Here is a 27,189-nt window from a genome sequence, read left to right on the forward strand (position 1 = left end):
GAAAATGTTAGAAATGTTTTTAAAAAAAAAACATGTTAAAAAAAACCCAGTACTTTGTTGCAAAATTTAGGATTTCTAGAAAAATACATTGGTCAGGTTCAGTATGTAATTTTAATACATCAAAACAAATATAGTAATCCTGTCTCTGATAAATGACCAATTATGTGACAACCAGAGGCATGGCATTAAGTCTGCAAATACAAAAACGTTGACAGCACTGAAGTAAGAGCCTTGTTGTAGCATAGGGAGATGTGTTCTGACAAGCTGCTCTAGATTACCTGGAATTAAATGCTGTTTCCATCTTCCTCCTTGTGTCTGGGTTCCTGGCTTTCTTCATGCATGGGAAATAGTGGGGGTACTTGAGCGACACCTTGTACTGCCCACTCTCAGTCTGACAAACATCACACAGCAGTGGTACATTGGCACACGCATAGCAAAGTGGCAAAGATTATTACAATATATTAAAGTATTTTATCTTTCTTACTTAGTGCTAATCAGGTACAGAGTGGGCTGACTGACTGTCTCCCTCTTAAGAGTTAATAAAGAAACAAACTGTAGAAGGATAAAATCGATTTTACAGGTCTCTCAAACTGTATAATTACCAAGCTTTACTAAAATATTGTGCAACAAACCAATGTATTATGAACTCTATTCAACTGGCTAGGGGTTTCTTTTTTTTATTACCTTAAAAAACAGATATGTACAAAAAATAATGATGACACTTTCACATGTTGAAAGCCTTCTTTTTTTATTGTCACTGAACCTGATAATCAGACGATTTCAAATTAACAATACATGTCCCTGCCTGGCGGTACATAATTAATGTCCTGTTACTGTTTGATCAGATATTATTCATAGCTTCACTGGCATTCCAGGCAGTTCTGTACATGGCTTTACTCCCATGTGAACGTTGGCGATGTCTCAACATTCCAGTCAGATTTCACCAAAACGCCAAAAGGAAAATAGATGTTTGATATTTCACCTTATCAACCCTATATTCTTGCAAAAACAAACAAAAATTAATAGAACTGTTTAGTTTTATTTAACTTTTTACTTTCCCCATAACTTTTGAATTATTAATAATTTTACTATTTGGTGAGATTGTTGTTCTAGAAGAGAAATATCAGGATTTTATGAATGTTTCATTCATCATCTTTCTGACAAAACAAGGTCTATTCAAAACAACTTACACAAATAAACTGACTGTCATTCTTAATGTTCCAAACACGGACAAATGAGTATTGTGCCCCTAGCCAAGTGTCAACTAGTCCACAACACCAAGGTACTGTGGTATAACTGTCATCTTGTTCGTCATGTTGTCATGTGGATCATAGCATTACATAAACTATCCTGTTTTGGCCAGGTAAACACATGATAAGATATTCAACAACAATTACCTTCTCTAAGGCTTTCAGGAAGTCACCAGGCAGCCCGACTGTCAAATAAACAAGATTACCATACAGTGGGAGACATTCATTCTATTAACTGGGTCTAGATTTTGAAACGATTTTAGCTAAGGATAGTAAGATTAAGCTTAACAACTTACATTGAAAGAAAAGATATCTTAAGTTAAAGATAAGATACATTTTTGAAACTATCTTAAACCTGTCGCAGATTGTTTAAAGCTATGACTGCTATCGTCGTAAATCTGACAGAGAATTTGTTCGTATTGGAGATAGAAACACACATTAATGATGTAAAATCTTTGATGCGTTCTTTGTGTATTCGAAGGGTCCGTTTCAATCACACAGGTTATACAAAATATAAAGTCATAGTTTCAAGAAAAAGCAGATTATTTGATTGAAAAAATATCTACAGCAAAGTATGCTGCAATCTTGGATGAAGATAAAATAAACTTGAGACAGGAATAGAGCTATCTTAGATTTACGACATTTGTATGATGTCTTCGGGCTACAATAGTTTCGAAAATAGGCTACAACAGTCAACGATTTCCTTACGATAACAATAATTTAGAACTGAGACCGTTTTGGAAATCTAGACCCTGGTTTGCGGATTCTCCAAACCTTCATTGATCAAATGTAGAATACAAGTTTCTTTCTTAAGACTAATTTTCTAAAATTTCAGTAATAAGAACCTCCAGGGAAGACTGATATCAGACAATGGATTTAATCCTTTGACTCGTATAAATAATATAATTTATTTCTTATTACATGTCTCTTGTTGTACTGTACAAAATTTTGAACATTGAACATTTGCAATTTTATTTAAAACATTGGTTGTTGTTGGAGAAGATTTAGTAACTGGCTTACAATAAAGAAGTAATGTTTGTTTTTTTATCAGAAAAGGTGTCTTATTACAAAAATATTAAATAGCAAAACAAAAAAATTCGAATTAATACCAGATATAACATATAACTTAAGAAGAAGAGAAAGAGTTAAGCCCTGCACTTGTCATTCATTTCTACCCAAGGATTCCTGCATTCATGAATTATAAACCTACAGACTTAGAGAAGTAAGGATAAGAATTTATGGATGAACAACTTCTTTATTACAATTAAGAGCGACGTTTCGGTGTAAATTCTAACACCGTTATCAAGCAAGAATGATCATTGCTTTATACCTAGCTCCTCCTCTGTGAACTCCAAAATGGTGTTCTCCTCATTCAGATTTTTGCTGAAGTCGATTCCCAGGTCACTCATTCTCTTCTTCAGCTCTTTGATGCGGTTCTGAACATTCTTGGGAAGATGGAGACCTGTGAACAGAATATCATACCAGTAAACCCCCTCCCAATGTGGCAATGCACTTGTAGGTCATAAGCCTTTATCATAACGCCATGTCAGAATGATGAAATCTGATTGGTTCACAAGATCTTGATAAAGTACTATGTATCCCACCTGGGAGGGAAATAAATTTCTGAGTGGAAGATTAAATCCCTTATACCCTGCCACGAAAAAGACAGGCTGCTTGTGGATTTCTGAGCAGGCAAATAAATACCTTATAGCCCGCTTCAAAGCTAAAAGCGCCTTCTGAGTCAATTAAAGTCACATGACAAGTTTCTATCAATTTTGAATTTGTTTTAATTCATTTACAATTGCAGTTTAAAACATGTCGGTAAGATAAATTCGTTGTAGCAGCATCACAAGGAGTACATGTGGTTTCATGCGTTCCTTGTTAGGGTTATAGGTGCTGGAGGGTGAGATCCTGTGAGTACAAGGTTGGACATTGATGAACCCCAAACCACTGAGCATGGCACACTGTCTATATAACATCATAAAAGATGTACCAAAAGGAGTCAGTGAATGAGATGTATTTTCATGCCACTGTGAACAGAATTCCAGTTATATCATGGTGTGTTAATTTTATGTGGGAGGAATGCCCAAAGTGAAGTGATGTAGGCCTAAGACATTTGCCACTTTGGTGAAAGACATGAACATTGGTAATTGGGGCGAACCAAGATTCAAACCCATGTTCATAGGTTTCTGGCATGCCCAAATGATGCAACTCTACACAGCTAATTGTAGCGCCTCAAACGACAGGGGCACCCCATGGACCGAAATGAGGGGCTATTAACAAAACTTCAGGCAGCACTGGTGATATTGCAAGGTTTCACTGTGTTGCTGGTATCAACAGATACTGACAAAATGAAGACTCTCAAAGACAAGTTATTGTATGCATAATGTAAACAGGCAGGGCTTGCTGGCCCAAAGAACAATGCAAAGTTTGATCGTGGTCATATTTCTACAGACCCAGAGGCTAGTGCAACAAGTAAGGACCATGCACTTAGGATTGAAAAATTCCCCAGTGGACTTTACAGTTTCAACATTGACAATCAGTGTGCATGTCAATCCCTGGTAAGGTATACACTTTGAACTGCAGAAATAGCAAACTGAAACAGTGTGAACATTAATGTCATGTGACAGTCATGTGCACAGATCAGATATACCAGGTTATAGGTTGCTGGGGACCTAATTCTTATCCGAAATCCACACGTGTGTCTCCCAACATGAAATATTCAGGGTAAGGTAATGAAATAATAAGGATCTAAAAATGAAGAAGGGAGATATTTTTGGATGTCAAAGTTAAAGCTAATTTGTCTACCATGACATTATAATTATCACACTAAAAGCAATGTTAAAATACCTTCAAACTTACGTAAACAGAACTTTAAAAAAAATCCCAAATTTGAACCAAATAATGATTTGTCTCCTATTTACCTGCCATGGGTACTTAGTTTAGAATCTGAGTTAAGTCCCTGCAAAACTGAATGAAATTTTTAATCAAATTTAAATAAATAGATTGCAAACACAAGTTCACATATACAATGAACACTTTTTATAACCGGATACAGTAGAGTAATAACAGGACTAATTTGAATATTTTAGTTCAGACTTAGTCCAATGTTATGTGCTCACAGTAACATCTTTGCATTGGGGAAAAGTGCATGTATTATGCACAGCCCTCTCTACACAGGCTTACTTTTTGGAAAAGTAATGCACACATTACGCAAGATAAATATTGTGTTCCCTCTGCAAGAAATATAAAATAAAATCCCTCATGCCTTGCCCTTTTTTCAAAAGTTGAATGAGAATATGATAATTATGTTGAACCAATGTACCAAGTATTAGTCAACAGTGGTGACATTATTCCAGTCACAAGCGAGCAAGGATAACAATAGGCATGGGACAAGTCCAAATTTACTACCCGGGTACCCACACCCTTAAGTAGGTCTCAAGAGATAGGTCCAAATGTCTGACTGGGAATAGTTTGACCGTAGCCCTGGCAACATGTATTTAGATACTTGTATAAAATGATCAGGTCATGCATGAACTTAAGTTGACTTATAACATATAAAGGAATGCAAACATTAGCCACTTATAGTGTAATCATAGAGTTCTAGATAATTTTTGTCATTAATCAATATATATCACATGATTAACCATGGGTCCGTGTAGTCCTGTGGGTACCCGGGTCCTACTCAGTAGCCATCCGACCCGGGTATCTGAGTTACCCGTTACCCTAGAAACAAACAATGGACTTCACTGTACTCAAAGAGCATCTTATCCGGATACCCAGCATGACAAACAATGCCCTTAGTACCTCCACAAACAGAACATGCTGATTTCCTAGGACATACTTGACACAATACATATATTCTAGGCTGGTTTGATGTTTCCCTGTTGGAAAAAGACAGCGTTCCTTTCTTATTCCAGGATCCAATGATTTTTTTAGTGACATTGTACTTTGTGAAGTAGGATGCTGTATCAACCATTGATATTTAGCTGAGTGCAAGTCATCCACACAATTTAATAAAAATGCGGCTTCCTTGTTACATTTGTGTTTTTTCAAAAGTTTACAATTCCTAGTTGGGAAGATTTAAGAGCTCCAGTTTTAACATGCCATAATACAATGTTGTACATCCTTGCTGAATGCCTACAGGGCAAGTTTATGATGCATATGTTGGCTGAGATTAAATGAGAACATCATTTAGCATGCAAAGTGGAAACTTTTAGTTGCCCAAATGGGTACATTTGCGTGCACTTTAATCAAGCTTAGAATTACATGAGACCACAGACCTAAATATGTTATGCAGGTCTGTGATGAGACCCCGTGGATTTAGAACATGACAGAAGATCATCTTCTAATATACACTATATATAATAAAAAAAAGTTTTACTGTTTGACCAGTAGGTTTTACTGTTTGACCAGTAGGGGTGTCATGATAAAAAAATATCGATATATTGCTATTGGTAAGCACTTAAAAGCTAATAAATCAATTGTTAAATCAGTTTCCGATCAATAGTATCAATTTCAGTTAGGAATATCGATATTTTCGATTGTATTTACCATATCAATAAAATACATGCAATGCTGTTAAAATTTGTTTTTCTTTTGATCATGAGTGGGAGTAACTTACACATGGTAATGAGGAAGTTTCTTTTTCTTAAATTATTAGGGTAAAGAAAAAACAAATCAGTCATATCTCAAACTTTACTTTTCATTTAAAATCCATCTAAATTAATACACTGAAAACAATCTATATATATCGCAATAGTTGCTTGCAATATCAATAGTTATCGCAATAGTGATTTCCAGACCAATAGTCACCCCTACTGACCAGTGAGAGTTAACAAGTGCTTATCTTCACTCCCAAGAAATGTCAAAGTGAATAAGTGTGCAAGGGTAAGGGAAAAAATTGTGTACAAAACAAAATCTACTAGCCCTTCATGACAAGTTGGGTTTAAGACATTTTTGAGCCCTGCATTTCATACTGTATCATGAAGTATGCTGACATATGACATACAGGAGAATTGCAAGAATTATGTAAATAATTCATTCCAGATGCAATGTAGAAAATTATTATCAGGGTTCTAAATTAACAAAGTCCACTAGTCAGAGACTTGTAACATTCAAGAAGGGCTAGTGGCATTTCAATGTGGACTACCACTCTTCGACATCAGGTAGATTGCAACTCCATAGCATGTCATTTGCAAGTGCATGCTTGCCGTAAAAGGCAACTATGCTTGTCGTAAGAGGCCAATGGGATCTGGTGGTCAGGCTCGCTGACTTGGTTAATGCATGTCATTGATCCCAATTGCGTGGATCGATGCTCATGATACTAATCACTGGATTGGATTATTTACAGACCGCCGTCACATAGCTGGAATATTGCTGAGTGCGGCGTTAAACAACAAACCAACCAATCTTAGGCAAAAGCTTTCAAATATGGACATGATACTCATAATGTGAACATTTCCGGAAGATGAGCAGCGTTTAACCATAAACAAGTGGATACAAATGGATGGTGTTCCTGATCTTTAGAGTTTTGACAGTAATGATTTCTCATGTGACTCATGGTGTAACAATGTCAGACAATAGTCAGACAAGAACTTAATGCAAATAAAGTTCAAAAGTAAGAAAATGTGGACATTGATAAAAAATATGAAAGACTATTTTTATATCCATAATGGAAAGATGTAAAAGTGTTGGGCTACTGACGACCTACATTTCAGGAACACTGGGAAAACAACTGTTGAGAGAAGGCTTCAGATGGTTGGCAATGGGCAAGTAATATTCAAAACCAGTGCAATAAGAGACATATTGGTTTAGACTTCATGGGACTTTTTGACATGAATACAGAAACATTGATACTGGACTGGCAGAATGCCTTGTCAACAAGTAAATTACTCAGTGAACAACGCAAAATATTGTCATTCATGGACTCTTAATCAGTTACAAACATTACTGTGATTTCTACTTGCTTGATAACTATTGCTTATATTCCTGACATGTTAAGATGTATGTGTTTGTGAGTGCTTCTGAAAACAGACACAGCTGTACATCATTTGGCACTGTACAATAATCAGGCAATGTACCCATAGTCAGTTTCATAAGCTAATTAATAATAAATTTGTTTTCCTAATGTATGAATAGTAATTTTGTGGAAATATGCTCATCTTATAATTTTTATTTATTGTATCAAAAATATAGTTGGTATACACATGTTATAGCTAGAACAGTTTGAGAGAAAATACTAAAATTCAGAAATCATCGGGCACCATTTTTCAAAGATACGGGCATGGCACATTTGGTCTAATATGATGGGTTTAAATTAAACTGCAAGATAGATCAGGGCTAGATAAGGTCTAATATTGTAACCCATCAACAGGACATGGTCGACATTTTGATGGTGTGGAATGAGGAAGATGTCTTACAATTTGTCAAAATACAGCTGGTGTGGTTTGGGCATTCTGACATATGGATCCTTCTAATAACTCTTTTAGTATCACGTTATATGAACATGAATCTTTATCCCTGGAACATACCAGGAACCTAGAAACAGGATCATATGTCAGGTTTATTATATGTTGTTTCTGTTTACAATGTTTGCAATAGTAGTTATATGTACAATGTCATTGTTTTACCAGTATTTATTAATTTTAGACTGTAGTTTTTTGGCATAAGTGGTGAAATTAAAACACATCTGTGATGGCATTCTATTGTTTGAATGCTTCATTACTTTTCAGGAATGGAAAGTTGTTTGTCAACTATACATTATCTTGAACCAGCATTTGAATTAATTTCCACTTGGAATGGACACGAAATATTTTTTACATTTTGTGACAAGTAAATAAATTCAATTTATTTCCGAAAACCTGTGTAGCCAGTGGGCTTTGAACCCGCATTGTTTGGTTTGAAAACGGGTAATTGTCAACCTCAGCTATGGCGGCACATGAAGGAATCGTGTAAAATTAACTATCAAATATTTTCATAATTTTGCATAATGCTTAAACGCTCAAAATATTATGTATATAATATTGTATTAGAGCTGGTTACCTACAACAATGTTTCATATTTACAGCAATTACTTAAATCTTTGACAAGAAATACAAATCAGGTAATATATATATCCTTGTTTGGGGCTCTATATTTCCTATCATTCCCGTCAGCATGTATTGACAATATGCAAGCAAATGATAAATACTAGTTTAGGACCGAACAAAATTATGAAAAACCGTGGACCATGCATTATAAATGTCAGCTCGCGACAAAGTTTGGCACATGTGCAACAGCAGCAGAGAACGTATTCCTCGTGCATCAAGCAAGGGCGACTCACGCAGTATAAGTACAGACAACAAAGAGTTCTGGTTTATTTTTCAAATAATTTCCACAACAGAAAATATTTTGTCAAAATGTAAAAGAAGGGATGAGCTTTAAGTAGGGGAATATCCTTGTAATTCTCCATTCCTTAAAAATAATGGGCCTCTGCTCCATTATTTTTAAGGAATGGAGAGTTACTCCCACATTCCCCGCTTCGTATATTTCCAACAGATGGAAAGATTAAGAGCCACATTACAATAATCGAGTCTGGACCAGTGGTTAAATGTAAACATGGTTTATTTTGTCATCATACCACAAGAACATATAAAAGTGAGAATTATTTATTTCAAATTTTGTTTTATTGCAGGAGTCATATTTTGTATGCTTAAATCACATATTAAATGTTTTGGCATCATTTGAGTGCAAAATTGATAGAAAAACTTTAGAATAATGAAAAATTTAGTGTATTGATTGATAAAAAGAGGCAAATTACGCGATTTTTCTGCAATTCTGTTTTGAGTCACATTTTCTGCAAAACTTTCCCTGAAATTTGCCTGGGACTGATGAATACATACAACAGATTTGTGGTGTAGTAGTGATATGTATCTATCTTCAGTCAGCTAATGAAATTAGGCCATGTATAACTCACACAGGTCAAATGAGTCTACTCTGTGCACAAACAAGTATTGCACAAAGTCACACATTGCATGAGATATATTTGCTGTTTGTGCAATGTAATCTGACAGCTTATTGCACTAACAACTTTCTTTCTTCCATTTGCCTACACATAAATTATGCAATTGACCAGCCGACTTTCTCAGCCAATCAATAGAGAGGGTTCCCCATGTGCGTTACTTACAGCGAGGAAATCCATGGAGCAGCACATATGCAGTAGCAGCAACTACTTGAAGAATTTATTTTCGAGTTGACGATTGCTTGTTCTTATTTTGGGGTTAGACCTCGTTTTCAGGTTTGACAGTTTCTTAAACTGCAGTCAAAAGCACACCTCTTCTGTCATTCAAATAATACGAACTAATTTATTTCTTCAATGCATACATCACATTAATGTAGACTTGGTCAAGTAATTATTTTCATTATAAACAAAAATCTAAATCCATACTAAACTGTACATATGTATGGCATAACATTGTTTTCTATGTACGAAACCGCCTCTGTGGTCTAGTAGTAGAGCGTCTGCCTGGAGAGCAGAAGGTCCGGGGTTCAATCCCTGGCCGTGTCATACCAAAAGATTTCAAAACATGGTACTTGTTGTTACCCTGTCTGGCGCTCGGCAGTAAGGGGCTAAACAAGGACTGGTCGGCTCGGAGTCAGTACACTGTGTCTGAGTGGGGTATTCATGTTAAACTGCGGCCTGGTATCTCAGTGGGCTAGCACTATAAATCGTCATCAGTCTGGACTAGTACAAGCAGCCACACACACACCTTCATGTGTATGCACGTAGCTACATAAGTGCAATAATCTTGGACGTGACGATAAACCCCATTTCACCTCAATTCGCCCATCTTATGTACAAAATTCAGCTAAATCTCAATGTCTATCTGCAATATAATTTACTTCATCTGAACTATTTTTTGTTTAGATGCAGAACAATTTAGAAAATAAGCAGGAATTAATTACTCTCGGATTAATGCATGAATTCTCACATCTGAGTGAGTGAGTGTTATCAACTGCAGTCAACAACACTCCAGCAATTCTTGTTGGCCTGTACATAATTTGGCTCCAGAGAGACCAGTGATTGATAACATGAGCATTGAGATTGATCATATCAACAACTACAAGAGGCATGGAATCTGTCCCGATCTGCATCAGTGCTGTGTGCCAATCTGTCACTGAGGTTGGGCTGGAACAGGTAACCCGGGTACTCTAGGTACCCAAAGGACTACCCGGATCCACGGTTTGTCATATTGTTTAATGTCAATATTTATCTAGAACTCTATGGATACACTACAAGTCACTAATGTTCTCATTTCTTTCTGACTGCACCCATTCCTTTTGACTTTTATACCTTTGAATAAAGATATAACTTCAGTCAACTTCAGTGTATACATAACCAGATATATATGTATCTGAATACTTTTTGTCAAGGCTACAGTCAAACTGTTCCTAACTGGTCATTTAATACCTATCTCTTGAGACCTACAGCTGGTACCCTGGTAGGGTCAGGTGATAGGGGGATGGGTACCCTTGTAGTAAATCTGGACTCGTCCCAGCCCTACTGTTGTGGCTACCCTACCAAATACTACTCATATTCAGAGGCCACTGTGTCCAGCTGATCCCCACGCTTGGTCTGCATGACTTTAATCAGCATACTGAATTACTACTAGCTATTCTGCAACATATTTCCATCACGGTGAGTTAATGAGTTATTGCTGCTTTGAATGGTATTTCAGTTATATCATGCCGTGTTACTTAATATAGGAGTTCAGCCTGAAGTGATGCAGGTGTTAGATTTTTACACCTTTGGTAAAAAACAAGAGAGAGTGATGGCAGTTTCAAGAACTAAGAATAGTACTCAATCAAAACGACATTTGCTAAGAAAGGGGATTATTCTTAGTTTTCCTTATAATCCATCAGTGCATACTTCCCACAGGTGCCCAGCGTTAGAAATTGGCACTAGTTCTACTGTTGTTGCCAAACAGCCCAATAGCTAAGGTATCCTAAGGACAAGTAGAAATATGCCCTTTTTATAAAGACTAGTGGACTAAAACTGTTAGTTTCTATCGCTTGGTGAGCAATGATAAATTGACATTCTTCACTTTTTTTTTAGCAGTTACAACTTGGTATTTGTGGGAAATATTGCCCTGAGAATCATCAATATCACTGAACAGTGGACATGTTTCTGTCAATATCACTGACCAGTGGACATGATTCTGTCAATATCACTGAACTGTGGACATGATTCTGTCAATATCACTGAACTGTGGACATGATTCTGTCAATATCACTAAACAGTGGACATGATTCCGTCAATATCACTGAACTGTGGACATGAATCTGTCTATCACTGACCAGTGGACATGATTCTGTCAATATCACTGAACAGTGGACATGATTCTGTCAATATCACTGAACTGTGGACATGAATCTGTCTATCACTGAACAATGGACATGATTCTGTCAATATCACTGAACTGTGAACATGATTCTGTCAATATGACTGAACTGTGGACATGATTATGTCTATCACTGAACAGTGGACATGATTCTGTCAATATGACTGAACTGTGGACATGAATCTGTCTATCACTGAACAGTGGACATGATTCTGTCAATATCACTGAACTGTGAACATGATTCTGTCAATATGACTGAACTGTGGACATGATTCTGTCTATCACTGAACAGTAGACATGATTCTGTCAATATCACTTAACTGTGAACATGATTCTGTCTATATCACTGAACTGTGGACATGATTCTGTCAATATCACTGAACAGTGGACATGATTCTGTCAATATCACTGAACTGTGGACATGATTCTGTCAATATCACTGAACTGTGGACATGATTCTGTCAATATCACTGAACTGTGGACATGATTCTGTCAATATCACTGAACTGTGGACTTGATTCTGTCAATATCACTGAACTTTGGACATGATTCTGTCAATATCACTGAACTGTGGACATGATTCTGTCAATATCACTGAACTGTGAACATGATTCCGTCAATATCACTGAACACTGGACATGATTTTGTCAATATCACTCAACAGTGGACAGGTTTCTGTCAATATCACTCAACAGTGGACATGATTCCGTCAATATCACTGAAACTGGACATGATTCTGTCAATATCACTGAACTGTGGACATGATTCCGTCAATATCACTGAACAGTGGACATGATTCCGTCAGTACCACTAAACAGTGGACATGATTCCGTCAATATCACTGAACTGTGAACATGATTCTGTCAATATCACTGAAAAGTGGACATGATTCCGTCAATATCACTGAACTGTGGACATGATTCTGTCAATATGACTGAACTGTGGACATGATTATGTCTATCACTGAACAGTGGACATGATTCTGTCAATATGACTGAACTGTGGACATGAATCTGTCTATCACTGAACAGTGGACATGATTCTGTCAATATCACTGAACTGTGAACATGATTCTGTCAATATGACTGAACTGTGGACATGATTCTGTCTATCACTGAACAGTAGACATGATTCTGTCAATATCACTGAACTGTGAACATGATTCTGTCTATATCACTGAACTGTGGACATGATTCTGTCAATATCACTGAACAGTGGACATGATTCTGTCAATATCACTGAACTGTGGACATGATTCTGTCAATATCACTGAACTGTGGACATGATTCTGTCAATATCACTGAACTGTGGACATGATTCTGTCAATATCACTGAACTGTGGACTTGATTCTGTCAATATCACTGAACTTTGGACATGATTCTGTCAATATCACTGAACTGTGGACATGATTCTGTCAATATCACTGAACTGTGAACATGATTCCGTCAATATCACTGAACACTGGACATGATTTTGTCAATATCACTCAACAGTGGACAGGTTTCTGTCAATATCACTCAACAGTGGACATGATTCCGTCAATATCACTGAACTGTGGACATGATTCCGTCAATATCACTGAACAGTGGACATGATTCCGTCAGTACCACTAAACAGTGGACATGATTCCGTCAATATCACTGAACTGTGAACATGATTCTGTCAATATCACTGAAAAGTGGACATGATTCCGTCAATATCACTGAACTGTGGACATGATTCTGTCAATATCACTGAACAATGGACATGATTCTGTCAATATCACTGAACAGTGGACATGATTCTGTCAATATCACTGAACAGTGGACATGATTCCGTCAATATCACTGAACTGTGGACATGATTCTGTCAATATCACTTAACTGTGAACATGATTCCTTCAATATGACTGAACTGTGAACATGATTCTGTCAATATGACTGAACTGTGGACATGATTCTGTCTATCACTGAACAGTAGACATGATTCTGTCAATATCACTGAACAGTGGACATGATTCCATCAATATCACTGAACTGTGAACATGATTCTGTCTATATCACTGAACTGTGGACATGATTCTGTCAATATCACTGAACTGTGGACATAATTCTGTCAATATCACTGAACTGTGGACATGATTCTGTCAATATCACTGAACTGTGGACTTGATTCTGTCAATATCACTGAACTGTGGACATGATTCTGTCAATATCACTGAACTGTGGACATAATTCTGTCAATATCACTGAACAGTGGACATGATTCCATCAATATCACTGAACTGTGGACATGATTCCATCAATATCACTGAACTGTGGACATGATGCTGTCAATATCACTGAACAGTGAACATGATTCTGTCAATATCACTGAACTGTGAACACGATTCTGTCAATATCACTGAACTGTGAACATGATTCTGTCAATATGACTCAACAGTGGACATGATTCCATCAATATCACTGAACACTGGACATGATTCTGTCAATATCACTGAACAGTGAACATGATTCCATCAATATCACTGAACTGTGAACATGATTCTGTCAATATCACTGAACTGTGAACATGATTCTGTCAATATCACTCAACAGTGGACATGATTCTGTCAATATCACTAAACAGTGGACATGATGACAGCAGTGGAGGTTAATGTGTAATTAGTGAGCAGACATTTATATGTTTGAAACCTCCAGCTTACACCATTGGCTCCAATTTAAATTTCTGGGCAAAGAGTGAGTAAGCAAAAGAATACTCAACACCTGCAAATATGAAAACACATAATAATCTTTATCTCCTAAATATTAATTCATATTATAATCCACCCTACTGAAATACCATATCCATTTATTCATAAACATATACATGATATAGATAATTTCCACAATAAAACTACAATCTTGAAGACAATATCAATGGTTTTGGTCTGATGGCTCTAGGCTTAAAACTGTGTACGGACCTCCCACACAGTCATTATTTGGGTAGAGCTGCACATTTTGTATCTTATCTCACAAGAGAAATCTACAAATAGTAAAATAAGCATTAAACAGGTGGAAATGTCCAAAAATAAATCTCAGGCAAATTTACTATGATGGAGCAGGTATTTAAAATGTCAGCAAAAACTTGTTGAAAAAATTATGGCTGTGGTGAGATGTCACAGGACATAGCAGCATTTGAGGGACGACAGGCGAGAGGGTATGAAAACTCAGCTCTCAGAGCAAGTATAGGCCCACCAGGAGACAGTGGTGAGGACACAGAGTGACAGATGAGGTAATATTGAGGAGGGGGAGAAGTGGCGCAGGGGGGTGGTGGGGGGAAGAGAAATGTTTGACAGATGTGAACAACAATCAGCACACATAGGTAATAAACTCAATGTCATTCTGATTACCATGGAATTAATACCCATAACTATGAAGGTCAAACATTGAAGTTCACAATACACAGCAAAACATAACATGTTTCAGAGGTCAGAGGTTTCAGATGTCAAAATGTTTCCACACCAAGTAATACAGACACTGACATAAAATGGGCTGAGTGGTCCAGCAGAAAGTTTAGTATTTTAAAGTGCAAGTTTCATGGCTCATTGTTAATGCTAATATCGTATTCAAAACATTGAAAGCAGTTTATTTGCACTGTCCTGTCTATCAAATTCAAAGGCTGAAATGAAAATACAGCTGAAGTGGAGCCTTTATATACAGAGGCTCAAACAAAGTCTGACCTCCTGATCCCTTCAGTCGCCCTTTACGACAAGCATAGTCGCCTTTTACGGCAAGCATGGGTTGCTGAAGACCCATTCTACCCCGGATCTCCACGGGCCAGCCACCAAATATGTCATGATATTGAATGAATACTAGCTCACCACTCAAACTTGCAAATATATGTCAGATTTCTGGTCCTAACATTTGTAAATTAATTATACACAAACTTTCTGCTTCATAAACCTTGAGATTTCAGAGGAGACGCTGTAATGCAGCATAACTAGATCAAGAGTGTAAAATAAAGGTTAAAGGCTGTAATTGGGTAAAAATATCAATACATGCTTAAAAATATATTACATGCATACTTACTTCATAGCAAATTTCATAATGAAACATGAAGTACTGGCAACAATGACATGCATAATAATCTAATATTGGACTTGAATTCTGTGAGCTCCTTTATAGACACCATAGTATTGGATGAAAAATAAAGTGTTACTGGTACTGGAAAATTAGGACAAAACATTATTATAACTGTTGACAAGTGTAAAATTTGACAAACCATTCCTCTTGCCCAATTTGATGAGCCTTTCCACATATCGCTTAGCTTCTGGAGATATATCAGCTTTGTTGTTCTTCTGGAATGCCACAATGGCATCAAAAACATCCTGTCTCATGCTGCAACACAACACAAGAAAAAAAACATTATGGAAGAGAAAAGCATAAATAATTCTAAAAATAAGTCAAAACAATAATATGTCTCTCTCTTAGTTTAACTGCAGCATTACTACTTACACATATAGGAAATATACAATGTCACTCCACATACTGACTATCCTCTGACTATGAAAGTCCAGTTTCCATCCTTGCCAAACTACCCTGGAATTTCGTGGCTTGATCGTAGCGACACCAGTGGCTATTACGAATTATGTCTCTTCTTTGTCTGTCCTACTGACCAAATAGATTCCACCTTCTCATATCACTTGCATTTGTTTCAAACAAAATGGCAGCGCCCAGTAAAAACAATCTCATTTGGATAATCAAGATCTATGTTGTAATAAAATGTGCATCAAATCATTTGAGCACCTTGATAATAAACAGGAAAAGATTTGGAAAATATCTGTTGACGACTAGTTGACAGTACACAGTTTGCACCTTGAAATCCATGTTGTTTACGAACCAGGTGTCCAGTTCGTTGCAAGATTTTGATTGGACTATGCATAGACTTGTTAGCCCGGCCAAAATGTAACTCAGTAATTCCAGCCTAGTTTGGCAAGGGTGGAAACTGGATTTACAGTCAGTTAAATCACTTGCTTCAGGAAGATATCATACTCCAAGATAAAAACATAATTAGGCACCGTCACAAATTAAGTATCTTTATTGCAGTATTGGAGTCTGGACACGACAAACCAGTGAATGTTGTTATGTTCAACGTCCTATGCCACCAGGGAACAATGACTCAACATGAACTAAGCTATGGAGCCTGACAACCCAAACCATGTTGTCACCTCTCAACCATAGGTTGAGACCTATTGTAACCTGTAGTCCCCACAGTGACAAAAACTAAAGGGGTTCAAGTGTTCATGCTAATAACCGTTAGGTCTTTGGTTAGTATAAAACATTCCCCAAAATAATTATAAAATGAATTTCACAAAAATATTTTCAGCCAGCAGGCTGGTCAGGTAAAATAATGTTTTTGATTATGCTTTCCATTTAAACTTAAAGTCAAAGAGTAAATTCCATTCCTTTACTGTCCTACCTTGACGTTTTTTATATTTAACATAGAAACATTTTAATAGACCCCTCAGAGAGACTTTTAAAGAAAATTTTCAAAATTGCACTTATATTCTGTTTGCAGATTGTAAACAAAATTCATGGTTGTTCTAACTCTGCTAGAAATCTCACCTCATTTCTACTTCAAATTCGGACAGTTTCTTATCTGCCTCCACGCTGACATCTCGGAGTGATTTATCCGCATACACATGTTGCACAAAGTCCAGGTTATTCCTCTTCACCGAGTACTGGCAATCATTGTCTGCAAGTGCCTAGATTCAAGCAGTTTTAGTCACTGAAGTAAGTTATGTTTGCAGGGGTTTTAAATTACAACTGACAGGTCCACATCAAGTACATTAATCACTGGTACAGGGTGCATTCAGAAAAAATCATTAGACTCAAAATACATGACCAAAAACAAACACTTATCCTAAAATATGATTAGACAGGCATAATGCAAGCCTTTCAGTGTGATTTCATATCGTTTTGCATCATTATATACATACACTACTATAACAGTGACTGTGACAACACAGCTCAACACATCTGTGGGGCTTTGATGACAGCTTGTGGATCAATAAACAATAGCTTTAATCAAGCTGGCAATTTGTATTTTGGACATCATCCGTAAAAATCACGAGCTTTCTCTTCAATTTGCCTCCAATGAAAACATGACCAGAGTCAGTTCTTTGGCGCAGTGCTTGGGTTGTTGGCTTCGCTATCTGGAGGTCTACTGTTTTGGTTTGAGAATTGAATCGTGCATGAACTAAAAGTGTGACATCACACTTGGACGTTATGTAGCAGGGCGTGGAGTCATACCACAGATGACATCCTTACCTTGTCAGCTTGCTGACGGGGTTAACCTTTTTGGTCATGTGGACAAGGCGTCCGACCTCTGATCAGAAGGTCCGTGGTTCGAATCTCATCATGGGATTCAGAATTATTATAACCACTACATTGGCACCCAATGTGGGGCTGAGCACATCCATATTAAATTTGAACAAAATAAGCCTCAGTACCCTACTATGCGGCTTGGGACATGCCTTCTGTTGACGGTGGAGTATGTAGCAGGGCGGGGAGTCATCCCACCGATGACATCCTTACCTTGTCAGCTTACTGACGGGGTTAACCTCTTTGGTCCATGTGGACAAGGCGTCCGACCTCTGATCAGAAGGTCTGTGGTTTGAATCCCATCACGGGACTCGGAAATGTTATGGCCGCTACATCATGAAGAAACACCTAGAACCGTCGACCTACTGGCGCTTTAACAAGAGTCTGTTTGGTTCATCATTTTCAGATAAATATTTCTCTCTTCTAATGAAAATGAGTAAAAGTAAAATGAGAAGTGATAATATGCACGGGGTATAACAGGGGGTTGGCATTGATTGGTTCTCCGAGTTTACTGGTTGCTAGCTACCTATACTCATTCAGTACCCTATTTTTGAACAACACCTATTTTTGAACACCCAACATTGGGTTCATGTGAAGTACTGTACACCTGTCAGAACATTCTGATTTCATTTAGAATGTTGGTTCCCTGGCTTCATGATTAAAAAGTCAAAGTAGTGTGATGCTACAATTTGACAAATATTTATATCTTATGAATAGGTCTCAAATTTTCGATTACTTTTGGACTTTAATGCCAACCTTGCTTATGTTGAGAACTGTGCGCCAAACTATTTGTGTTCATTTCATGGAAACTTAAAGCATCAAACCAAGCAGGTGTTTGAAAATAGGTGACGTACGTTTCTCAAGTTCAGCAGAAGCTTACAAACGAGTCAATGGAGGTCATGCCTCTTTCGTTTTCTTTCGGAATGTAGCTGAATTCAGCTGTTGAAGATAACACCTACTGGTATGAAGCAGAATTTGTGTTTGATTCTTCACCCATCCCTTGAAATAACAGCAATGATAATATTGATATCTTAACTGTTTCGCAAATGTGTTTTTTTACATTAGGTGTAATGTCATTGTTAAAATGAGCAAAAAAAAGAAGAATCAAATTTATATTAGCAGGATAAATTTTAATGCATCTGCACATGCATGTATTGCAAATACACACTGTTTTTGGTATACAATTTGATAACTATAATAAACTTGCAATCAAACTCAACAAGGCTATAATGACCATATGTGTGCACGAAAACCGGACAACAGGATATCGTGGTTCCAACAAATATTGTATGCTATACATGTCTATCTTATATGCTAGTATGTATAATACTTCTCGCTGTACCTTAACAACGTTCCTATAATTGACTTCTTCCGGTTTCAACAGCCCAACTGTATCGTACGCAGCTTTTGTTTTCACAATGAGTTCGTCGGCAGATGTCTTTATATCGTCTGCTGTTATTTTCCAGGACAACAGGTTACCGGTTACCGACATGCTTCTAACTTGGACGAATGTGTGACTTGTGAGCAAAGAAATCAAAGGCGAACACCTGGTGTGGTTAATATGCGTAGGGTTGAGAGTAACTGATAACAATTTGACTACGGATCTAACAGCTGTTAGCCTACAAATGTTCATTCGTGATCTGGTTTTGTTTTCGGAGAAAAGCGTGTCGGAAGCCACGAGCAGATAACTCCGTCTCTTTCCGGTTAAACGCACGACAGCTCTGAGTTGCCTACCTTGGCTGTAGTGTTTCAAATCACTACATTCGAGCAGAGACCATTATATGGTCTCTGATTCGAGTACATATATTAGTATTTTGTATAAAACCCAAACTATTACGTCATTGTTATCTTTATTTGCACATCTCCTACTCTATTGGTTTTCATACCACCGCGACTGTTCATGATCTTTATTTTATTCTAGTTCTAATTGGATAATGGATACTCTTCTGTTAACGTATTTTTGGGGGTTCTAAATAGCATTACTGAATTATTGAAATCCTCGGGTCAGAAATTATTCTGTGTTTTTGTCGATTTTAGAAAGACTTTCGATAATGTGTGGAGATATGGACTATGTCTAATTTAATATCTTATGGTGTCGCAGCAAAACCTTTAACTCTAATAAGAAATATGCATGATGATATGTAAATTAGCTACGCGATAAATCGCGAAGAACAATGACGAACGAAGCGTGGTTTATTTCACGATAAAACATTGTTCTATCATGACTTCGTTTCTGGAGATTCGGACATGCGCTTGCACCTTGATGACGTCGTATATATTGGACGACGTTATTTGTTTAGAGGGAAGTGTCTTCTGAGTTGTTCCCCAAACATTTAGCTGGGCAACGCAGATAAACGCAGTTCCCGAAAAGATCACATCTAAAAGTGGGAGAGATATAACAATCTATTGTGAGAAAAGGTACAGAAGGTCAACGTGTGGATTGTGAGAATATGCGGGAAATACCAATACTAAACCCATCTGTTCATAAAATGGACTTGTCCGACATTGCCGAGGTCGGATTCTATTGAAGGCGTCATCTTTATTAAAATACGGGTGATCTTTTTTAAAGCTTGTACATTTTATCATCATCCTTAAATGGGCTGTTCATGGTGTCAATATGTAAGAAATAAACGACTCGTGGTCGTTGTTTATTGACATTACCGGTAAAACACTGCAGAGAGAATAAACCATTGTTTCTCCCTGCAGTGTTTTATTGTACGATAAACAACTATCACTCGCCGTTTATTTCTAAATCCAAGGCTGGAAATATATTTCTTCCTTTTGATTGGTTTTTATTACCTTGAACATATGAGTGAGTGAGTTTGGTTTAACGCTGCTTTTAACAGTATTCCAGCTATATCACGGCGTGTCAGCTTAATGTGGGAGGAAAGACCGAAGTGATGTAGTGATGCCACTTTAGTGAAACCCACGAGCACGGGTATGGTGCTGACAAACCTAGAAATATAATCGGGGCGAACCGGGATTCGAACCCACAATCATAGGTTTCTGGCGTGTCCAAGGGACGCAACTCTGCACAGCGAATCGCGGCGCCTTAGACGACTGTGCCACCCGTGCCCCCTTTGAGCTTTTGACTGTCCCGATTCTCCTGTTGCGAAGTCTTAGGTTACGCTGATTTCTCTATCATTGAAAATGTGTAATTACTGGCTGCACTGCATCATTTGACTCCCTGACGTCTGATGAAACCGTTCCCGGACGTTAAACAGTAGGACCTCCGAACTGTATTGGAATTCAGTCAGCTAAATAAACAAGGGAGAAGCCAATGACCGTAATGTTATATGCAAATGAAAACAATTAGCCAATCAAATCAAGCCAGGTGTGACATGCGCAGAGGGCATCTGGTACCATTCTGAATGTCTGGTCGCTATTAACGGACGAGCAGATATGAACTAAGTACTTTTCAAGTAAGAGGTAAGTGTTCCACGTTTGTACTAGAACTATTAAAAAATCAAATATGTACCGGTTCGAAATAAATCTCACAATCATTGGGCTCACTCACAAAATCGAATTTTCTTCCAGTCAACAGATGTCGTCTGCTCACGAAACAAGTTGCATGGCGGCAAGCTATGAAATAGACCATGTATAAATTTATATAATGACTCAAACATTTGTTATTCACAATCAGTAGGATTGGAGAAAGGCTCCCAAAGCTTCCCCGGCCCTTTCCTTTTCAGAAGTACAGAATTATTAATATACCAAATTACCAATACATGTAAGCAACAGTATTAGGCCTATATCGTTGGATCATACGTTTTCGGACGGCTATGTGTATCGCGATTGCTCGCGCTATAACGAGGAGTGTAGCGTCACCACACAACCATTGTATATATACTCTGATGGCTTGTTCTTTAAGATAATGTTGTCTTTTATATGTGAGTTAGATGTTTTACAGTTGTTCTTGTGATTAGCGAGAAAACGCCCAAAAACCCATAACACAGGGATATTATTTAAAACAAACATAATTAGACACACAAGATGTTAATAAATTAAATTGAATTTTTCCAGGGTTTATCATCACATGCATAAATGGCCCTTACATGCCTGCGTGGTTAGAGGTTACCAGGGATTTGTTTATTAAACTGTAAAAACCTGTTTTTCATATAATATGAAGTAGAAAGCAGAAAAGTAGAATTGAAGGGATAGTAGAGGAGTAGGCAAGGGATAGTGATAGTTGAGGAAGGGATAGTTGTAGTTGTGAAAGGGATAGTGGTAGTTGAGGAAGGGATAGTGGTAGTTGAGAAAGGGGTAGTGGTACTTGAGGAAGGGACAGTGGTAGTTTAGGAAGGGATAGTGGTAATTTAGGAAGGGATAGTGGTAGTTTAGGAAGGGATAGTTTTAGTTTAGGAAGGGATAGTGGTAGTTTAGGAAGGGATAGTGGTAGTTTAGGAAGGGATAGTGGTAGTTGAGAAAGGGATTGTGGTAGTTTAGGAAGGGATAGTGGTAGTTTAGGCTTCTCGTTGGACAGGCAATACTGACCTTCACTATATATATATATAATATTTTATATTTTACATCTGTATATGGGTTTAATCGTAGATTATGTTCAGGGTTACCAACTATGATTGCTCTGCGATCTAAATCAATAACCTGTTTTGAGGTTGATTTGTACCATTTCACAAAGTGCTGTATTAATTTCTGTACTTCGTTGCAAGTAAATGTGTTCTAACGTTCCAGGTTCATTTTCGCAGAAAGTACATGAACTGTCATTACGCCTGCCTATTTCGTGCAGAAATGAATTTGTAGCAATAATTCTGTGAATTAGTTTATATTGATAGTTATGCTTTTTATTGTTTCCCATTTTGGACTCAGGTAGTTTAAATTTTAACTGGTCCTTATTCTGAAACAGTTTATATACAAATTTACAGTCGTCTGTGTCGCAAAGACGGTCGCATAAGTTGATCGAATTTTCGGTGTTTTCGTCTTGTATCCTAAGTGCGTCAACCCAATTCCCCGGAAGCAAGTCCCCTTCAATGGGAATTCTCTTTTTAACTCTTCAAATATTTTGGGGTTCCCGCTCGGTTTAAAACGGTGTCCCATTGTTTGAATGTGTTGTTTATAACAGCTAGATAAGTATCTTTCAACGGTACGTAATTTAAGAAAGAAAGATTTAAATATTGATTAGTATTTTCGATGTTATCTTCGTTAACTATGCAATAATTTGAGTTACGTCTTTCCCAAATTTGTTATCAACATTTTTAGCGATTTTATGAAGTAAACGTGTTTGGAAGTGTAATATAGTTATGTCGCCCTGGGGAAATAAAATAGATTTGGCAAGTGCTTGCCACATACATGTTGAATTCAAGAACTTCCTTACCCATTTAACTTTCAAGTATTTACAAAAGGCGACTATATCTATCAATTTGAGTCCTCCTTCCCTGTAATCATTCGAGAACGTATTACGTTTAATTTTGTCACGCCTACAGGACAATATATACTGAAAAAATAAGAAGTTGAGCCGTTTAAATAAGTATTATTTGGGTCAAGGAGTGCTGTATATAAATGCGTGAAAAGGGGTGTGATTTGGGATTTCAGAATTGTTATTCTTCCTCTCAGTGTGAGCGATCTCCGCTTCCATGAGAAAAGTACCTTACGGAATTTTGATATCTGCCTTTCAAAATTAATATCACACATTTCCTGAGTGTTTGTTGAAAATGTTATGCCCCAAATCTTGAAAGGTTCTTTGGACCAGCACAGTGGGATGTGGGGACTTAGTTGTTCGCTGGTGTCTTTCATCGATCATGTCGCTTTGGTCTTATCACAGTTTAGCTTAAACCCTAAGCAAGTAGCAATGTGTTTTAATATAGTAATGGCCTACTCGGCCAGTGAAGATCCGGGTTATAATAGGTCTTCAGCAACCCATGCTTGCCGTAAAAGGCGACTACGCTTGTCGTAAGAGGCGACTAACGGGATCGGGTGGTCAAGCTCGCTGAACTGGTTAATGCATGTCATCGATCCGAATTGCGTGGATCGATGCTCATGCTGTCAATCAGTGGATTGTCTGGTCCAGACTGGATTATTTACAGACCGCCATCTTATAGCTGGAATGTGTTGCTGAGTGCGGCGTTGAACAACAAACCGATCCTAATATGGTGATGAGTTAAGACAAACTCTTTTCCGATCCATCAAGTGTATAATTTGAATCATTAGCATACTGGAAAATACAGTAGCGTACGCCTTAACATTTATTCCTCGCATAGTTTGATTGTTCTTTTTTTTAAACTGACAACAGCTCTGTGCATTTAATCAATATATAAGGCCATAACGGGTTACCATGTCTGCAACCTCAGGCAAGGGTAAAAAGTCTGATACTAGTATATGTCCCGAATGAATAACAGCGCTAACACTTTTGTCAGGAAATAATTTTATCCATATTCTAAGGGAGGGGCGGAAATTAAATGCCTTAAGAGCTTTATCAATAAATTCCCAAAGTCAACTGTAATGAGTAATACTGGAATATGATTAATGTCACAATGATACCTCAAGTCATAAAGTATTCTGGTACTATCACCTATAAATCTGTTTTTCAAAAACCCTGTTTGAGTTTTACTTATTAGATCGAGTAATACTTGTTAGACCCGGAGGCGATTTTAATATCGACATTGAACAGACTTAATGGACGCCAGTTCTTCAAAAGTCTTCTATCGCGAGCCTCTTTGGGGATACATGTAATTATTTCCTATTTCTGAAATTGTGAAATGGTTCCGTTTTTTCCATAAGTATATTTTATAGATCACCATAATAGATCTATAAAAAACATTTATAAAATTCAACGGGGATTCCATCTGAGCATGAACGTTTGCGACTTTCCATCCTTTTCTAAAAAATTCTGAAGATTCTTTAAAGGATATTGTATTTTCACATGATTCTTTCATACCATCCGTCAGTTTGATTTAAATGTTTGTAAACAAGTTCCAAATTTTCTTCCAAGTTTCGGCGTGTCTGCTTTTGTATAAACCTATACAGTACGATGAAGTCGTGTTTAATATTTCTTCTCTATTAGTCAAATGTTATTGGAATCATCAATGATTTCAGTCATATTGTTATTGCCGTAATTTCTTTTGTCTAAATTTCTTTCTCTCCCTTTTCGTACCATTTAGCTTCACTCCTAAATATTATACCATTTATCTTTTCTTACCGGATGTATTCCAGTGCATGTTGTTGGTCGTCTTTTTATCTGCCTTCTTTATTCAAATGTTAAAAAATATATATTGGATATCGTTTCCAAGTCTCTAATTTGTGTTTTTCCTTCATTTTTTTTTATAGAATATGCGATAGATTCACTATGAATTATCATTTTCAATAGTTCGAAAACGTATTGATCATTTACAATGAAAAGTACATTGTTCATATCCTCTCAGTTACCTGATGAGTAGCCTTTTTTCTGTCTGCGTCTAATACTTGATTGTAACTACCCTGTGTCATAATATAAAACAGCATTAGAAGTAAATTTTGGAAGATCTGTGGCGACCCTCGCTGCTTCTAACTGTACCCTTTCTTGTCTAACAGTTGATTCTACAGAGAGCAATCATACATTTATATACATTTGGTCGTATATATTCAAGGAAGTAATCTCTCACATCACTTGCATTTCTTTCAAACAAAATGGAGTTTTGACCATCTGCTCGATAATGAAGATAATAAACCGAGTCTTACCTCGCGAAGTGCATCAAGCCACGTAAGCGCATTGATTAAAAACAGAAAAAAAGATTTGGATGATAACTGTCGACGCCCAGTTGACAGTACACATGTTTTGCCAATCCTGCTGTCAACCGAAATCTGCACGTTGAAATCCATGTTGTTTACGAAGCGGATGTCTCGTTCGTTACACGATTTTGATTGGACTATGCATAGACTCGTTAGTCCAGCCAAAATTGCAGCCAAGTTTGGCAAGGGTGGAAACTGGACTTTTATAGTCAGGTAACGCCCTTGCTTAGGGAAGATTGTCTCATGGATGACACCATTGTAGATGATGATTGTATCACACCATTTTTCAGACTTAATTACATAAAGTAATGCACGTTCCCCTGCGGTCACTGACCTGGGAAAACAAGACTTGCTTGCTTACAGGTCCCGCCTTATAGGAGGCTGAAACGTATCTAGCAATAATTTATTTGATGAAACGTTAACATCAAGATGCGGCTCTGAAACCTAAGACGTCAGAATCTGAGATGCCATCAATTAGAGTTGATAATTCGTTGCGAATACTTCCAACATTTAGGAGACGATTGTAAGTTCATTACCATTGTTTGTCCAGAAGAGGACGGCACTGGAGTTAAATCTATACGTTTATAGCAAGTTAGAATACAATATTATATATTTTATTTGGCAGTACTTGCTTCATGTGTTTCATCATCGTAGCAAGACTAGTTTTGCTTAACCCTATCTCTTACCCAAACTGAATGCAAGAGTATTCTACCTTAAACAATATATAGTTACCCCCGACAGGAGCTTATAATTTAGCTATCTTAATGTGTACATGTAGGTAAACTGATTAATTTGTAGGTATTCTATTGCATTTAAGTGTCCATATCCCAATGTGCACACAACTTTATCAAATCCTAACAATGTCACACTTACAGCCAAGTACGAATCGGATACAATATAATGTTATAACTCTATTGTGTATGCAGGATTTCACACGGCAGCGGAAGCACGTTTACACAGGTCATGCTCTATATTTTGAGGAGGTGTCTTGGGGCCAGATTGACACGGGGTGATAAGGCCTTGCGTTTGTTTTTTTTCAGAATATGTATGTACACATAGTTTCCTCATGTGAATGTTGACAAGCTGGTTAGTGTAAGATAAATGGACATACGTAATACTCGAGAGTATTACATGCCTGCACGCGTTGAGGTGTTCAAGCAACGCTCATACGTCTTGTTCTCACGACGACATGTCATCTGTCCACACTGTTGAAACACCTGTATTTGCACTGGCTCACATATTAAACATGTGTATCTACTGCGTGCATAAATAAAAGCGACCAAAATCGTTTCCATAATCATACGACATCTCAAAAGCATTCGATTGTACGATTCCGACCATACCATGAGCATGCTCTGTGAATCACCATCACGTAGTGATGATGTTCTCGAAGAGGTGATGGAAGTCTGCCCCATCGGTAGTACCGGAAACCAACACATGCAAATAGTACTTATAAAAGAAGTCAAAATGGGGAATTTTGGACATATTTT

General features: G+C 37.3%; 1 protein-coding gene across 1 annotated transcript in view; it reads right to left on the bottom strand.

The window, feature by feature from the left end:
* The window catches only part of LOC139478904 (thimet oligopeptidase-like), a 38,961-nt gene extending 19,316 nt beyond the window's left edge, over positions 1-19,645 (bottom strand). The window contains exons 1-6 of the mRNA XM_071261587.1: positions 19,320-19,645; positions 17,219-17,358; positions 15,876-15,991; positions 2,581-2,712; positions 1,398-1,435; positions 279-391 (exon numbers count right to left, since the gene is read on the bottom strand). Of these exons, the coding sequence (XP_071117688.1) occupies positions 279-391; positions 1,398-1,435; positions 2,581-2,712; positions 15,876-15,991; positions 17,219-17,358; positions 19,320-19,610 (830 nt within the window). The 5' untranslated portion in view covers positions 19,611-19,645. The remainder of the gene's footprint in view (positions 1-278; positions 392-1,397; positions 1,436-2,580; positions 2,713-15,875; positions 15,992-17,218; positions 17,359-19,319) is intronic.
* Between the last annotated feature and the right edge of the window lie 7,544 nt (positions 19,646-27,189).

This window comes from Haliotis cracherodii, unplaced genomic scaffold, assembly GCF_022045235.1.
Source record: "Haliotis cracherodii isolate W230 unplaced genomic scaffold, xgHalCrac1.p SCAF_4, whole genome shotgun sequence".
Taxonomy (NCBI): domain Eukaryota; kingdom Metazoa; phylum Mollusca; class Gastropoda; order Lepetellida; family Haliotidae; genus Haliotis; species Haliotis cracherodii.